Here is an 18,345-nt window from a genome sequence, read left to right as displayed (position 1 = left end):
CAGGTCTTCTTCTTCTTCTTTTTTTTTTTTTTTGAGATAGAGTTTCACTCTGTGGTCTAGGCTGGAGTGCAGTGGCATGATCTCAGCTCACTGCAGCCCCTGCACCCAGGTTCAAGTGATTCTCTTGCCTCAGCCTCCCAGGTAGTTCGGATTACAGGAGCCTGCCACTATGCCCAGCAAATTTTTGTACTTTAAATAGAGACAGGGTTTCACCATGTTGGCCAGGGTGGTCTCGAACTCCTGACCTCAAGTGATCCACAGGCCTCGGCCTCCCACAGTGATGGGATTACAGGCGTGAACCACTGTGCCCAGGTGTTCATTTCTTATACAAGTGTCCTCTCATTTTCCTTCTCACCATCTACAACCCCTTACTCTACCTATCCTTCCCCCACACCCTCCTCAACATCCCCACTATTAGCTGTTACTAGACTGAGCTCATAGAAATATTCAGTAAGTATTTACTGAATTGAAATCAATGTAATTGAACAGATTTGGAGAAGGAATTCCAGGGAAAGCGATCCAGTCGCTTCGCACAAGAACACAAATCCATTAAGAGACAGGGCCCTAGACTCTCAAAGTAAATATGTAGGATTCGTGGTACCAATGAACAAGCGAGGACTCCCTGCCCTCCACCAGGCAAGGGGCTTGCCTCAGACACAACTCCTTGAAGCAGCAGTCCTGACCAGAGCTGTGTAGAGCTGCTCTATGGCGCCCTGCACCAATTCTCTACGTGAAGGAAGCTCAAACTTCTCCCATTACCCAGATGCCACATTGACCTAGGCAAAAAAGTAGCTGGTACAAACTACAGTCTTGTAGGTATCCATGTCTAAAGACTCTGATAGGGTAGGAAATGTGACTCACTCAATGTCAATATTTCACTTCCACACAAGTGAGCCAGTTAAGGCAAGCCGGTGTGGCCAAACATAAAATAAGATGGAAACGGAGTTTAGAAATATAAACCACTTAACTTCTTCTCTGGCCTTTTGCTATCTCCATCTGTAGAAAGGGAGCCGTAGTAATACCTACCTCAGAGAGTTTGCATAGGGATGGAATCTGGAAGTACATGAAGTACTCAACATAGTGGCCCGCACATGGTAAGGGCTGGATAACTATTAGCTGCTGTTATTATTATTATTTATTTCGCTGTGGGGAGATGGAAGGGAGATGGAAGGGAGATGGAATGCAGCGTGAAGCCCCACGTAAACGTGTCGTGCAACATGAAGCCCCTCACCTGGGCCGGGGAGCACGTGTGGAAACTGAAAGCCACCATCCCTGGGACCAGGCGCAGCGCCCGCCAGAAGCGCCTCTGGTGACGGGCTCCTACTCTCCCCCAGGACGTTTCCCCCAGGATGCCCCGAGGCCCTGGACGGCTCTGGAGAGGACGGGAGGGAAGGGAAGGAGACGGGCGGAACGGAGACGTACCTGCTTTCACTGCACTCCTTCCGCTCCCTCACCCTCAGCCACTTGCGGAGGAGGAAGCGTTTTCGGCGCGGGGACGCGCTGGGTGTGGAGCAGTTGGACCACGGGGTGTCTTCGTCGCTGGAGGGCGTGATCTCTATGGACGGCAGCTGCAGGAACTCTTTGCCGGGGGCCAAGACGCCGGGTAGGTCCCGGGCCAGCCCGGCCTCCAGGCTCTGCTCCTGTACGTTCTTCATGCGGCGCATCTTGAAGCGCCGGCGGCGAAGCGTGGGGGTCGACGAACTGGACCAGACCGGGCTGCCCTCAGGCGCGCGCTGCGGCTCGGGCACCTGCAGGGCGGGCAGCGGCCGGTTCTCCATCATGTTGGCGGCCGGCATGGGGGCCGTCGCCTCTGCGCTCGCCCTGCGCCCTCCGCCAGCGGCCTCGTTCGCGTCTCCCGTTGGCTGCTCCCCACCCTCGGCCCGCCGCACACTCCCCTCTCCAGGGGCCGGAGGACCAAGTTCCTTTCCCGGAGCACAGAGAGGAAGGGACGCGAGGAGACGCGGCGTGGCGCGCCGCCTCCCAGAGTCTAACTTTTCGGAGCGCGAGTCCTCCGGGCCGTCAGCCGCCGGCGAGGCCACCCGGGCGGGGCAGGAGCTGCCTGCCAGCCACCCGGTCGCCCTCCTGGGGCTCCCCTCGCGCGCCCACTTGTTTTCTTCCGCTGCGCGCCCTCGTTTGCTGCGTCTTTGCCTTAGCGGGACTCGGCAGCCCGGGGCCCCACGGGGCGGTGCAGCAAACTCTCAGCGGTTTGCGTTCAGCAGACCAGGTTGGGGAGCCGGCTTGGCGCTGCAGGGAGGTAGAGAGCAGGAGGAAGAGGCAGTGGTAGGAGGGACGGGGTGGGGGAGAGAGAGAGAGAGGAAGCGAGACACTGGATAAAAACAAAAAAGGAGGAGGAGGAGCGGGGGCTGGGGGACTATCCTGAATGGACTAGCACTGGCAGCGACCGCTAGTGTAACTGTACACGGATTCCCCCGGGGAGGGACTCTACCTCCAAGTAAAGGCTGCTCCAATCAGCCTGGTGAAACAGGATCACAAACCAAACTTTCTCAGGGCAAAGATTGGCCAGGCAGCTCCCATTAGTCAAACTCGGCTATTTCCTTGGGGGTGGGGGGTGCAGAGAAAGGGGAATCAATGAATTCAGTCCTCACTCTCTCAGGCCACCCATGATACAGGGTTGAAGGAAAATGAGGAGACTTTTCAACTAGCTCTTGTCTCCTAAGAAAGGCGCTTTGAATTATTTGGGGGTGTGGGTAGTGGCACTGCAGGCCGGAGTATAGTCAGAGGAGGAAAGCAAGGTTGCTGGAGGCTGCTTCCAAAATGACAAACTGAGAAGAGAGGACGGTTCTCCCGTGGCGGCGTGAGCTGAGGACACCAGACATGACACACCAAGGAAAGACAGACAATAGGGTCTGAGAGACAAAGGACACAGGACCAGTAAGGAAAATGGGGGCTGAACCCTGTACATGAGCCAGCTGCCAGTACTATAGCTGCCTCCTGAGCAAAGAATGAAATGAGTGGGTGAGCACCCGCAAAGCAATGCCTCCAACAGAGCCCCAGGGAGTTGAGTGTACCCCCCCCTTGCATTCCTGAGGGCTGATTCAGTTCTGCTCCAGTCTGCCGTGGACTGGGTCACAGAGTCGAGTATGTTCCCATGTCATGGAACCTAGGAAGTCTGGGTCAGTCCTAGTAGCATCCCAAGATGTGCTGAACCACACTCACTCTCTAGACCCAGGCCCTAAGAGATCATCAACCCTAGAACTGATCCGTCCTATTTAGGTGCTCTCTGTGGGCACTGAGGCTAACCCAGCCCAGCTCCTAGAGCAAGGCTGTAGCACCCATTCTCCTCCTTCATCCCTAGCCCAATGCATTTGTCTCTTGGGTCAGTAACTGTTTTGTTTTGTTTTGTTTTTAAGAGACAAAGTCTCACTCTGTTGCCCAGGCTGGAGTGCTGTAGTGCAGTCATGGCTCACTGCAACCTTGAATTGCTGGGCTCAAGCTGTCCTCCCACCTGAGCCTCCTAAGCAGCTGGGAGTACAGGTGCACATCACCACACCCAGCTAAGTTTTATTTATTTTTGTAGATATGAGGTCTTGCTATTTGCACAGGCTGGTCTCAAACTCCTGGCCTCAAGTGATCTGCCCGCCTTGGCCTCCCAAAGTACTAAGATTACAGGCATGAGCCACCATACCCAGCCTGGTCAGTAACTTTCAAAGAGATCATGAGAAGCACCCAAGAATATACGATGAAGTCCACAATCTGATCCACCCCTCTTTTCTGCTGCTCTCAGAGTCCAGTTTCCATCTGGGAGCCAATGCCCAGCTTCCGTGCCAGGACAAAAGTCACATTTCATAAGGGTCCTAAAGCTGAGGAAAATTCACACCCCTAAAGACCACAAGAATTCACTGCAAGTAAATACATCCCTGCAGTTCAGCAAGACATCAAGGGCTGACAGCTGGCTATGGGTCTACCAAGCTCTGCAATGACACTTGTCAAGTATGGAAAAGCTCAAGGCATCCTGACATTACACAACCTTTGAGAGGCTGGGAAACTGAGGGAAATATGTCTTCCTCAGGGAGAGAGATGCTGCGGCTGAAAAGCCAACGCCAGGCCCACCCATAAATGACTCCCTGGAATGTCGGACCCGTTTCTGAAATCCAACCACTGGCCCTCTCAGGAGTGATTTGGTATCACTCTATTTTAACTCCCGGACATAGCACAGAAAGCAGAAACCCCTTCCCATCAGGTGTCAGACCTGGCAAGGGGCAGGTCATCTCTTCCGGCTCCAGGGATGCTGAGGAGGCTGCGCTGTAATTCCAAACTTCCGGATCTGGAGCTAAGCCAAGTTCCACAGAGTTTGTTCACTCCCTTGTACTTCCTCCAAGGACGAGTGTTTTGCAGGGGATCTGATAACTTCCCAGTTCAAGGAACCTGCGTATTGGGTGGGCTCTTGACGTAGAAGATGAGGGTCTCAGGAGCTTATGCGAAGAAAGGAAGCTAGGACACTACCATTCACTTTGAGGCCAAAAAAACAAAAGGATGGTGCACAAGACAGGGGCAAGAAGATTCTATGGGTAACTTGGGAAGAGAGAGAAACAACAAGGGGGGAAGCTTTAAGTTTGTTCTGGGCACTCTGAATTTAAGTGTATACCTCTCACAAGGAAGAAAAGCCACCAGCTCTCTCTTCCCACACACTTCAGCCACTTTTCCCACCCACAGTAGATTCTGAACCTGAAATCCTATGAGATTTAATTTAAGCCTTGGGCACAGCAGTGGCTAAGAGTGATCATTTACATTTCACCTGGCCTGAGAGAAAACCTCCAAACAGGAATCTAAAATGTCTCGCTTGGGAAGCAGATACACAGAACTCTTAGCCTGAACACTGTCCTTACTCACTTGCACCTGCAGTCCCTTCTTTTTTTCAAGCCATAACCTTTTTGACCATTAAAATCCTGTTCAAAACACATCCCCCAGCCCTTTCCAGCTGTTTCTGTTGCCCATGGCTCTGGCAAGTAAGATAATAAATGAGGCACTGCTTTGAAATACAAAATGCCCTACAGCTGTGAGCCATCATTACCGTTAAGACTATAAGCTCCTTGAGGAAAGAATCAAGTTTCTCCTTCCTTTAATTCTCTCCAGTATCCTGTGCTTTTTATGTGCTTGGTGACCTCTACACTTTTGGAAAGAGCTTTCATACACCACACTGTGTCTTCCCAGCGGCCTTTACAATTGATGAAAGTGGGACAGAGAGATTCAGTAGTTTATCCAAGGGCACAGATGAATGACGATGGCTAATCAATGACAAGGCCAGAACTGGAACTCACGCCTTCCGAAGCCAGTTTAGAGGCCTCCAAAAGTGTAGAGAAACAATTTCTCAAAGTAGCTCGTGCCAGCGTCAGAACCAAAGAGTTTCCATGGCCTGCATCAGAATCTCAGCGATTGCATTTGCTCCCCAAGTCTCCCCACTCCCATATTTCTTCTCTCCAATATTTGGCTCTCAGCAACCCCACAGTTCTCTGTGAAACTGACCTCACCTTTGCCCCCATTCCCCGCTTCCCCAGACAGGTGGTAGCCAGAACAACCCAGCCTCCCCTCTCCCACCTGCAGCCAGGCCTCTGACTTTAAATGAAAGGAGGTCATATTACCAAGCAACTGTTGTTTATTCTCAGCTGCAAAGGCTCCCTTTTCCTACAGATACAAGACACCCAACACCTGTCTATTACTTCTGGAGACTCATAAACTATTATTATTATTCAATTTCCAGGAGAAAATTTAAGTGAAACATAGTAGCTTCCAGGCTAGATTTCTCCTGGGTGCACATCCAGGTAAATGTGAACTGGAAGGCGCAGGCACCCCGGACACATTATTGCACCTGCTCCAGGATGCCAAGGCAAGGAACTCCCAAGGACACAGGAACGTGTCCCCACAACACTGTTGTTGCAAGAAAGACAGTCCCCACTCTCAACGCTGGGACACAGAATCTCTCCCTGACACAACATTCAGAATGGCCAATCCCAACGGTTGGCCCATTATGAGGGAAAGAAGCAGGCAGTGGGCATAGAAGAAGTGGCATTTGCGGCTGGCAGGAAACCTGGAAATACGGACAGAAACGTGGACAATGCTGAGAGCAATGTTAACTGTCTTCAAACACAAAACGAAGGATGGTCAGATTTCACTCTGCAACTCTCATTTTGCTGCTGAGCAAGAGGAAATGCATTTCTGTAGAGTGCAGCATGGGGGATTTGGGATAGATGATAAACATTTACCGAGGGTAAGGCTGTTTAAGGACTGGCATGAATGACTAAGGCTGGGTAGAGAATGGCCTTCTCTGTAGATCTTTTAAAGGTAATTGGAGCCTAGTTAGAGGTGGTGGCAGGAAAGAGATGATCTCTTAAAGGCCCAGCCCACCCTACTACTGTGTGTCTCTAAGACCCAGATGGTTTCTTTTTAAAGTAGAAGCAATTCACTTACACCGAAAATAAAGTCTGTTTGAGCTGACCTGTTACTGGCTCAATGGCATTTTGATCATCAGATGCTAAACCCTCCCTGAGACCTACAAACAGCTTTAATATCTTGTACTGATGAACTAGAAATACAGGGATCAATTACCAGGATGGTACTGAAGCAAGGAAGTGAGGGCTCGGGGATGAAGACAGGAGAAAGAATTGGAGGGAATAACTTAAACTCTTCCCCATGGTATCTCCTTCTGTTTCTTTCACGAGTCCTCCCTTCATTTCCCCAGGGAGGGGCTCGCTACTTTAAGAAGGGTCAGGGGACGCTGCACTGAATTGGTGTAGTTAGAGAAGGAGTGTGGAGGAGGAGGCTGATGCTGGTTAAATACAACCTAAATCAAACCACAGTTGACCAACCACCACATCCAGCTTCTCCTTCCAAGGAAAAAGGGAGAAAATGCTTCAGGACTTTGATGGAGACTCCATTTTGGAGAACAGAGCCCTGGGCAGTGCTCTCAACCTTGGGGAGTGCACAGGATCAGCTGTTGGCTTCCAACAGCCTTCACAGGGGCCAGGGTGAGCAATGACGTCACCTCGGGAGAAGGACTGTCACCAGATAAGCCTCATTGGTGTAATTGCTCATCAAAAGGCTTCGGCGTCAAAGAAGAATGTTTTGCACAACATTTGGCTGCCCTTGTACTTGACACCAAGAATACCATGGCACAGAAGGACATTATCTCTTGTCCTCTAAATCTTGCAAGAACTTACGTGCAAACCAGGGCTGAAAATGACTCTCTGAGGTTGCCCCATCTGTCCTTGGCTGCCCATCCCAAGGAAAGCAGGTGGCATGTGCTGGAAATTCTGCTCTTGCTTTCCTCAGAAGCATTGCAAAATACCATCAGCCTATACTAACTACCAACAGGTGACTGAGTGTGCAGACCCAAAGTCAAGCCACCTGAGTTTTGTACCCGTTTCCATCACTTACTAGCAGTTTTATTGTGGCTAAGTTATTTAACTTCACTGTAACTCAGTTTCCTCATCTGTAAAATCAAGATAATAAATGGCATCTCCTTGCTGGAGTGATTGTAAGCGTTAGTGCTATGTAGGGCACTTAGAACAGAGTTTGGCACACAGTAAGTGCTCAATAAATGTTAGCCTTTGTTGTGTGTTAGTTTCCCTTATAATACCCTTCATAAGAAACAGGACTATTCTTGTTGATTTTCAATGCAGTTTAATTCTACAAGTGGTTGTTAAGCTAGAGCACTGTGTAAGGCTCCCTGTTCAGGAAGCCCTTGGGATATAGCTAGATAAATAAGATACACATGGTGCCTTGGAACACATGATCTCTCAAAGCAGAATTAATTAAGTGCAAAATACAAGTGCACAAGAGGTGTGAGTGGAAAGATTGATAAATTTTAACTAGAGGAAAAGAGGCAGTCTAAGCAGGTCCTATGGAAGAATTGGTATTTAAGTTAAAACTTCAGGTAGGAATTTCAACAAAAAAGAATAGGGCATTAGCAGTTTGAATAAAAGCATTGAGGGGTGAAAACTCACAGAGAGGTTTTGAAAATAGGAAAAGATAAGTCAGAGCATAGGGTAGGACATACAAGATTAGGCAATGAGGCTGGGCAAACAAGGGGTCAGATTGCAGTGTAGAAGGGTTTTGTTTTGTTTTGTTTTTAAATTAGAGACAGGGTCTTGCTATGTTGCCCAGGCTTGTCTTGAACTTCTAGTCCAAAGGGATCCTCCTATCTCAGCCTTCCAAAGTGCTGGGATTACAGGTGTGAGCCACCACACCTAGCCTAGTGTTTAATTATAGATGTTATTATTTAGGCAAGGGATACTATTCAGATTGGTTTGGGTTTGGTGGTTTTCTTTCTTTTTTTTTTTTTTTGGTGTTGAGGGGGCTACATTACTAACCTGTATTTGAGAAGCATCAACTCTAGTGACAGCATGAAATTTGACATTTGAACTGGAGAAAAAAGCAGATAGGAACCATAAAAACCAATTAAGAGATTATCATTCAATCAGCCAATATTTTTGGAATATTGACCATATATATGAATGGCAAATAGTTCAGGTAAAAGATGGAGAAAATCTGAAATAGGGCAGGGGTAAAATGTGGAATGAGAGGAGATAGGCAAGGAAAAGGAGAAACCTCTGGAAGAAAACCAAGAAACAGCAATCACTGGGAAGCCAAGGGGAGAAAGAAGGCATTTATTGCATGGCTACCCTAAGCCAGGCGCTGTGCTGAGTGCTTCACCCACAAAATCCCAGCTGACCCTTGCAACAACTCTGAGAAATAAATATCAAAAGTCCTACTTCAAGGTGATGGGAGATTTTACAAGGTGACTTGCCCAAGTTCACACAGCTAGTAGAAGATGAACACAAATTTAAACTAGGGTCTCTCTGCTTTAAAACTCATACTTTTAAAATTATACTACATTTCAAAGAGATAAATGTTACTATATCCTATAATGAAGTCAGGCAGAAGAAAGACAGAGATAATTCCATTAAATTTTGTAATTAGGTCATTGATGACCTTTGAGACAACAATTTCAGTAGAGTGGTCAGAGAAGAAATGAGATTGCTATGGGTTAAAGAGTAGATAGGGAATGAATTAATGGAAGCTGCAAGATTAGACTGCCCTTTCTAGAAATTAGTCAGCAAAAGGAATGAGGGACATCTATTCTTAAATAGTTTTTGAGCATTTACCATGTGTTAAACACCCTTCTAATGCCTAGAGTTAGACTGTGAAAAGTTACTTGTGGTTGGAGTGGGAGCGAAAGGAGAGAGAAAGAGAAGAAGAGAGAGGAGAGGAGTGGAGGGGAGAAGAAAGGAGAGAAGAGGGAACATTTGGGGTTGGGGATAAGGTTTTTTTTCTCTTAATTTGTGTGTATGTGTGTTTTATTGTTGGTAGATGTTATGTTTTAGAGGAACAAAATGTGACTGTATGATTATGCCATTTACAATGGAGTTCTGCCTATATCTGCTAAGAAAATTGGAGCTTCGTGGTGTACCTGGTAATCTAGCAAATCAATCAAAAAGTATTTAATCTTCCCAGACTCTAAGCATACCATAATAGTGAGTAGTGTGAAGTTTCTGAAAGTTTATGAAAAATGATTACTGCTTCCTACAAATATTTTTTGAATGCCTATCAAAGATGACTCTGGCCTCAGTTGCTTCAAATCTGGGGGAAGGGAGGAAGGAGAAGAAAACCAATCCAAGAACTACAATTTGGTAAATTCACTTCAAGAGAAATGTGTACTGAATGCAGTGTGAAAACAGGGAGAAGAATCCTGATCCAGAGAGAATTTCACAGAGAAGATAGTACTTAGTCAAGGTTTGAAGGTGAGCAGAGGCGTTTTCCATGTAGAACAAGGGGGCCATATTTCCAGCAGAAGACCCACATGGGCAGAGGCATTGAGGCATAAAAGAAAGCATGGTTTGATCGCTTCTCGGCCTTTTGGCTGAGGTCAAGTGTAGGAAGCATGGTGTGTTATTGGCATTACAAAAATAACAGTTTGAAGCATAATGAATGTAATGAAAAACTTTTAAAAACCTAGAAAACAGTTGCCTGGTTTGTTCTGATGGGACAGGATGTTTGCCAAACACCAGGGAGATATTAGCCTTTAAATATTATGTCAAGCAAAAAATTGGAATTGCTTTGTTATGACACAGGAAGGAGCTGAAGAAGACTAGGCTCCATGGAGGATTTTCACTGGTGGCACCTGTAACCCAGCTCTAGACAACCATTCCTACTGTACCCTGACAGGTTTATCTTTCTGCAAACAATGCATCTTGAGGGAGTAACTGTAAACTATTCACCCCTATGCAATTCTGCACTTGGCACGAATTCTTGCCTCAGTGAAATTCACACTGTGGGATGTTCTCACTTTTCAGGAATAGTCTGTTTCCTCTACCCTGCTGCACTCCGCACCAGAGCTGCCCCTAGTGGCAAGCACCCCTGTTGTATCCACCCCATCCCTCTCCTAGAAATGGAGACTCAGGACCACTGTGTTCACATTTTTGCCTCAATCCAGTGACTACATGGCATTTTAAACACTCTGAAATTGAGATTTAGGGATGAGTTACGCTGGGTAATCTACAAAGTCTTTTTGTAGCTTTCAGGGTCTATCAACTGGAAAGGTCTACTTTGCTTCAGGCAATCCTGATGTATGAAAATACAGATTTAAAAAATATCTGAATCTGGCATGATCCTTCATATAATTCAGATCATTTGTTTTACAGAAAATATTTATTAAAATACATTGTTTCTTTACAAGTATGAAATTTTAATTCAATGATAAACTTGAATAAGGCGCACTCAGATGAGGAAGTCATCTGTTGCATAACTTTGGGTGTCCAAATAGACATGAAACATGTCACCTTTCCCAGGAAAAGAAACAACTTCGTTTTCTATGCCATCAACCACTCCCTGGATGTACGCAGATACCTCTGGAAGACATATTAATTCTGTCTGACAGTTGGACATTTTTATAAGCAGTAAAAATATCACCTTTCTTAGGTGACAGAATTATAGACCTGGAAGAAGCATTAGCTATTTCATCCCATGCACGTCCTTTTTCTACTCTATCTGACTCAAGTTCACAGATGAGAAACTGAGGCATAGGCAAGATAAATCTTAGACCAAGATCACGAAGCTGAACCTGAAACTGTTTTATGTAAATCAAACATCTTTCAGTCAAGCGCTACCTTCATGACTTCTAATATTATTTTGAACATAATATTTTGACCTCTGAGAATAATTAAAAAACAAACTGCACAGAGGAGTCCTAACAGTCAGTCTGAATTTGTTGGCAGACATTCTGTGTGCATCTAATTCCCTCATAAGCCCACACAGAGCAAGAAGTTAATCAAACACAAATACCTCACTAGAACTAATCCCAACACATGGACGTGTAGATTTGCATAAAAGGTATAGAATGGTTACTGGCACTTGGGAAGGCCTTTTTGCTTTACATAAACAGGATACCTGTATGTGGGAAATTCCCCTAATACATTTTACTTGATTGATATACAACTTGGCAAGAACATCACTACTTACTAAAAGTGTGTCTGTAAACAATTAACTTACATGGTCTTGCCCTTTCACCTTAAAGCAAGTATGTGACACCTAGGACTTGAACCACATGAAAAATCTGCTTAGTCAGGTATAGATTAGAAATGTTTCAGTGTCCTAAAAATTTGCAGATTCACCTAAGTTTCCATGAGCAAGGCACTATATTTTGTCATTTAAGTCTCATAATAACCCTTTGAGGTGAGTGTCATTCCTTCCCATTGCAGTGATGAGGAAACTCAGGCTCAGAGAGATGAATCACTGCAGAGGTCAAGATTTAAACCCAGGTATTCTGAATCCCAAACCAGTGTTTTCTCCACTTCACTGTTGCTCTCTTTTGACTTTCTGTAAAACATACATTCAAACAGGTTCTCCCTGTCATCATTTGTGAAGACATGTAGCTGATTTGCAATTTGGCAAATTAATTAATTTGGAGTTGCAATTTGGCAAACCAATACCCTTTGTTTTCTTATTTAATTCAGTCAGTTTCTATTTGTTCCCTAAGTTTCCTTGAGAGTTTGTATTGAATTCTAAATATTAAAGAGAAAAAAACACACTATCCCAAATATTTAGCAGAACTCCCTTGCAATAAATTATTATATTAGCAATACATTCTCTTCATGGCATGTTCAGGCCACATAATCAGTTTCTCATTTGCCTTTAATAATGTAGGTATATCTCTAATTTATAATTTTTACCCAAACGTCTTTAATATCTCTTACCTATTAAGAAGTCTACCTATAGATCCGAGATGAATCATCAGGGTTCGGTAAGTCCTGGTGCTTCCTGGCTCCTGTTACCAAGGACTGCAGACTCAAGGCTCCAAGCAGGCACTTTGGACCACAGAGGAGAAAACTGCGGAGTCCAAGCCTCCACTATGTTCATTTGCTTAAAATGAGGTTTGCCATCCTCTGTTGAAATAGTAGCTTAGTAAACAATAAAAGACCTTTAAAAGTAGCCTTTCTGTGATCTTAAGATTCTAATTTAGCTTCCACGGGTAGATCTAACTTGTTTCCAGAATGTAGTCAGGCAATGGTTTAAATCTTACTAGCCAGAGCAAAGTCTTCCTTTTTGAAGGCTTGTTCACATGATCATTCCCTGCAAATTTGCTACCTATGCAGGACCTTGGACCTTGGAACAAGGACACTGGGTTCCATTCCCACCATAATAAAATCTCCCCAGCTTAACTCACAGAACAGCCAGTCAGCACTCATTGGCCCCATATGTCCTTCAGGCAGAGACCCACTAGGGTACTGAAAATCTAGTCTACTGCTTTGCTTCCTTTTTCTTGCTCCCTCTCTCTCTTTCTCTTTCTCTCTCTCATTTACACACACACACACACACACACACACACACACATACTTAGAAATTCCCCTACTCCCTTCTTGCAACAGACAGTTTTTTTTGTTTTGTTTTGTTTTGTTGTTGTTGTTTTAAGAGACCGGGTCTCTATCACCCAGGCTGGAGTGGAGCAGCACAATCATAGTTTACTGCAGCCTCAAACTCCTGGCCTCAAGCAATCCTCCTGCCTCAACCTACCAAGCAGCTTGGACTAGAGACATGTGCTACCACACCCAGCTAATTTTTATTATTTTTTGTAGAGACAGGGTCTGGCTATGTTGCCCAGGCTGGTCTTGAACTCCTGGTCCCAAGCAATCCTTCAGCCTTGGCCTCCCAAAGTGCTGGCAGTACAGGCATGAACCATGCCCAGCAGATGCTGTTAATCCAAAAATAAATGATGAGTTCCCTTCTGTGGGGGTGGTAAAGCCCAGAGTGAACCTACTGGGGACAGTATCACTATGAGTTTGAGACCAGATAACCTCTATGGTCACTTGCAAATCGAAGATTCTAGAGCATTCCACAGTTCCCAGGTTCTATATATAGCAAGTCCCTGTCTACTCTTGCTCTTCAAGTTGTCCTTTTATGATGTATTTTCTTTCTGTTCTCCTTTGAAAGTGTCCTCAATATTCATTTATTAATCAATCTCCACTAGCGTAAAAAAACCTCAGAGCAGTTTACCCGTACCTCTTTCCAACACATCATTTCCCACCTTGTATCACAATTAGCGATGTGCATTTTCCACCCACCCTCAGACTGTGGCTGCCATCCACAGAGGATTTATGTCCCATTCATTGTTGTTGTCTGTTACCGAGCTCACTGCTCCAGACTGAGCACTTACATTTATGCTCGGTAAATGTCTATGAATGAAAAAATGATGGTGGAGGGACAGGGGAGGACAAGGAACAGGGCCGGGAGGTTTGAAGAGGCGCCAAGTGCAATTATTTCCCAGCCTGGAAGTCCCTAGAAATTGCTCTTCTGCCACACTGCCCTTCTGGAGAGTAGGAAACTGAAGAATATCATCTGCTTCAGCTCTGCCATTTTCCTAGGGGCAGCTCTGACTGTGGTCACAATGTTCCTTACATTATCATATCACACTAAGCCAACACCACAGAGGAGGTCTCGGGAGAAGTAACCTGGGACACGAATGCCTTTTGCCCAGAACATTCACTCCTGATTAACCAAAGTTCAGGTTTTTTTAGGTAAGGGTGTTTGGACTATGAATCGTTGAGGAGCAATTAAAGGAAGGAACAAGAATGTATTTGGAAAAAACAGCTTATCTATCGACTCTTAAGAAAATACCCTGAATCGGAGTTTATTCAATCCTCTTTCTCCTTCTGGTAAGGTCCCCAGCTTAACCATCCCTGAGAGAGGGGATTTCATCCTGCTGTCTTTCAGAGATCTCCAGATAGGCAAATCTTCCAACTCCACTTGGGACACCCTGACAGACTTGTGTTCTGGTGCTGCCCAGCCCTCCAGAAAAATAACCATCCTCCTCCACGGTTTTCTGTTTGAAGGATGTCTGCCAGTCCTGATTTGAAGGCTAACATTAAGCCATCATTTTATTTCCCCAAAATATCTGTTTATTCCATTTGAGTTTCAAAGTAGAAAAGTACCTTAGAGAAAAAAAAACCAGCTTCCACATTTTATATATGAAATAGTTAGGGCACAGTGGTTCATTCCTATAATCCCAGCACTTTGGGAGGCCAAGGTGAGAGGGCTGCTTGAGGACAGGCGTTTGAGAGCAGCCTGGGCAACATAGTGAGAGCTAATCTCTACAAAAAACCATTTTAAAAATTAGCCAGGCATAGAAGCATGTGCCTGTAGCCACAGCTACAGGTTGCTCACTGCAACCTCCACCTCCCAGGTTCAAGTGATCTTATGACTCAGCCTCCCGAGTAGCTGGAATTACAGGCGCACTAAATACCACACCTGACTAATTTTTATATTTTTTGTACAGACAGGGTTTCCCCATGTTGGCCAGGCTGGTCCCGAACTCCTGACCTCAAGTGACCCACCCACCTCGGCCTCCCAAAGTGCTGGGATTACAGGCGTGGGTCACTGCGCCCAGCCTGTTTGTTTTATTGATACATGATAGATGTGCATATTTTGGGGGTGTGATCATTTACTACATTCATATAATTTGTAAAGATCAATTCTGATGCCAGAGTTTATGTTCTCACATGATTTGCTTGTTCTCCTTCAGCGTGGAGTGATTTCAGACTTTAATGTCAACATCTCCATCCTAAGTTAGTACCTGATTTGATAAGTCATGAATGCATCTGTACTACATAATGATTGCATGTGCCTGTACAAAATACCATTACACATTCTTTTTTTCTTTTTTGTTTGAAACGGAGTCTCACTCTGTGACCCAGGCTAGAGTGCAATGGCGCGATCTCAGCTCACCGCAACCTCTGCCTCCCAGATTAAAGTGAGTCTCCCACCTCAGTCCCCTGAGTAGCTGGGATTACAGGCACGCGCCACCACGCCAAGCTAATTTTTGTATTTGTAGTAGAGACGGGGTTTCACCATGTTGGCCAGGATAGTCTCGAACTCCTGACCTCGTGATCCACCCATCTCGGCCTCCAGAAGTGCTGGGGTTACAGGCTTATGCCACCGTACCCTGGCTACGCATTCTTAATATCCATCACATGACCTGTTTGAGATTAATGTAGCCCTTGCACTTCACTGATAGTTACCTTGTCTTCCATAAGTGAAGTACAAGGGTTCTGGATATAGAAAATCTGAGTTCAAATCCTGGATTCACCACTTATTACCAAGTTCATTCATCTCTCAGTGCCTCAGTTAACCAATGAAAATCAGATTGATAATAACAGTGCCCATCTCAAGGGCTTATTGTGGAAGATAAACAGATAATACACATAAAGCACTTAGCTCAGTCGCTAGCACATAGCACACACTAAAAAAAAAAAAAAAAGTCGCCGGGCGTGGTGGCTCAAGCCTGTAATCCCAGCACTTTGGGAGGCCGAGACGGGCGGATCACGAGGTCAGGAGATCGAGACCATCCTGGCGAACACAGTGAAACCCCGTCTCTACTAAAAAAATACAAAAAAAAAAACTAGCCGGGCGAGGTGGCGGGCGCCTGTAGTCCCAGCTACTCGGGAGGCTGAGGCAGGAGAATGGCGTAAACCCGGGAGGCAGAGCTTGCAGTGAGCCGAGATCACGCCAGTGCACTCCAGCCTGGGCGACAGAGCGAGACTCTGTCTCAAAAAAAAAAAAACAAAAGTCGATGGTTACTTCATTTTTATGTCTGCAATCGCGTGTATAGTCATCACACTTTCATCACTCATGTAATGATGTCCATTCAGGCAACAAGTTATGCCTGGCTACAAGGACATATCACACAGCCACCATAGGACACTATGAAAATCCACCTTTTCTAAACAGTGCCACACAGGCTGCATTTATGAAATCCAGTTACCATTTCAGTAGCTCCCTACTCATACACACAGAAAAAGATGAATCAAGACTGAGGTCAAGTTAATAGCTTAAAATAGAGGTTTATTTATTTTAAGGCCTGTGGAGTAGCAGGGAGTAGAAAGTGGTAATAATTGGTACAATTATGATCATTATCCCTATCACATCATTATTATCACTAGTATGAACAGAACTCTTGGGCTGGTCAGCATCTCAGATTTCTGTACTTGCTTTTTCTAAAGGAACTAGAGAATGCTTCATTGCTCCTTTACAACAGGAGTGGTTTTGCCATTCAATTATCATCTCCATCACACTCAACAGAAGTTAAAAGATGGCATTTTGGTCTTCTATTCAAGCAGGGGATCTTTCTACACCTTTCATTACAAGAGAAGCAACTGGGATAGCTAATTCAATGTACTGTAACTAATGCCTTGGAAATGCCCAAAGCACACCAACCCTAATCCACTTTGAAGACTAACTGTATTCAGCATGCTAGGTTTTGTATTAAGCTATACATTATAGTGAAATCAGCCCCAGGGGAAAATCGTCTTTCAACCCAAGCTAAAACCATTTTTATTTATTTCTAAAACTTACAAGAGCCTGATGCAATAGAAAAAATGAAAGAAACCTCAGTAATAAGATACCAATTTAACTGTTGGCTGAGCTACTGCAATGGCAGATATGTGGTTTTTGAACAAAGGTTGTGTGTATGTGCATGATACCTAGAACTCCCAAGATGCATATTGGTCCAAAAATATATAACAGTGACTATATTTTAATAGAAAACACTAATAGCAAGCTTCAAAGTCACTGTTTTGCCTATGAGGCATAATGGCAAAGTTAGTTCATTAACCAGTAGACTAACAGGAGAGCTGCTATTAAATCTTTTTAACACACAAAGAATTGCGGAAAGAAGAAATGAGTCGCTTGGAAAAAAGTGTCTGAGAACCTAACGACATTATTTACCCTGGCAGAAGAGTAAATGGTCAGAGAATTGCATCCTACCCAGATCAAAGACCTTAATGATAAAAATGATCTTCACCTGACCAAGATCTAAGGCGCCCTGAAGTTCACCAAGAATACAGCGCTCCATCCCAAGACCAAGCACCCCCTGGCTCTGCTATGCATTGACTGAAAAGATAGCAATGTCATCATGAGACGGAGACAAGGCTTTGGAATTTCAGATAAATGGGGCCCAAAGAAAAGGCAGCCTTGGCTGGGCGCGGTGGCTCGCACCTGTAATCCCAGCACTTTGGGAGTCCGAGGCGGGAGGATCATGAGGTCAAGAAATCGAGACCATCCTGGCCAAGATGGCGAAACCCCATCTCTGCTGAAAATACAAAAATTAACTGGGTGTCATGGTGCACGCCTGTAGTCCCAGCTACTCGGGAAGCTGAGGCAAGAGAATCGCTTGAACCTGGTCGGCGGAGGTTGCAGTGAACCGAGATCACGCCATTGCACTCCAGCCTGGCAACAGAGCCAGATTCTGTCTCAAAAAAAAAAAAAAAAAAAAGAAAAAAGAAAAAAAAAGAAAAAGCAGCCAAAAAATTTTTTTTTTTTTTTATTTTAACCTGCTTCTCCAAGACGCACGTAGGCCATTCTGAATGCTGTTTAGCAAATATGAACTACCTTTCAAAGGGCATGCATGTGTCAGTGAGAATATCTTCTGAAAGAGAGTCAATGTTGTGGGGTGGTGAAACCCCAAGACTCTAGAGTGAGGCAATCCGTCCCTGCTCCACTATCCAGTTATTAAGGGACTTCAAGAGACTTGCTCACTGTCTCAACCTGGGTTTACTCATCCATTCATTTAGCCTTAGACTAAGTTTACTGAGTAGTTACATGAATCAGACACTGTTCTGAACAAAACACACCAAAATCTTTCTCCTTGAGGAGTAAACATTCTCATGGGTTGGGGGTAGGAGCTAAGCAATGGACATAATGATTAAGTAAATAAAAAAACAGGTTAGAAGGTGGCGAGAGTTATGCAAAGACAAGGGGGATAGGGATGACATAGGGTAGTCAGAGTAAGCCCCATAAGGAAAATTACATTTGAACAAAGCATATCAATAAGAGAGGGAG

The 18,345-nt window shown here is 45.1% G+C and overlaps 1 protein-coding gene across 2 annotated transcripts in view; it reads right to left on the bottom strand.

Annotated features, from left to right (window-relative positions):
- The window catches only part of LOC105501160, a 10,731-nt gene extending 8,480 nt beyond the window's left edge, over window positions 1–2,251 (bottom strand). For both annotated transcript variants that reach the window (XM_011927003.1, XM_011927004.1), the window contains exon 1: window positions 1,423–2,251. In XM_011927003.1, coding sequence (XP_011782393.1) covers window positions 1,423–1,796 — 374 coding nt within the window. In that variant the 5' untranslated portion in view covers window positions 1,797–2,251. The remainder of the gene's footprint in view (window positions 1–1,422) is intronic.
- Between the last annotated feature and the right edge of the window lie 16,094 nt (window positions 2,252–18,345).

This window comes from Colobus angolensis, unplaced genomic scaffold, assembly GCF_000951035.1.
Source record: "Colobus angolensis palliatus isolate OR3802 unplaced genomic scaffold, Cang.pa_1.0 Scaffold7, whole genome shotgun sequence".
NCBI lineage: Eukaryota > Metazoa > Chordata > Mammalia > Primates > Cercopithecidae > Colobus > Colobus angolensis.
The sequence above is the reverse complement of the archived record's forward strand: the minus strand, read 5'-3'. Positions and strand labels throughout refer to the sequence as shown.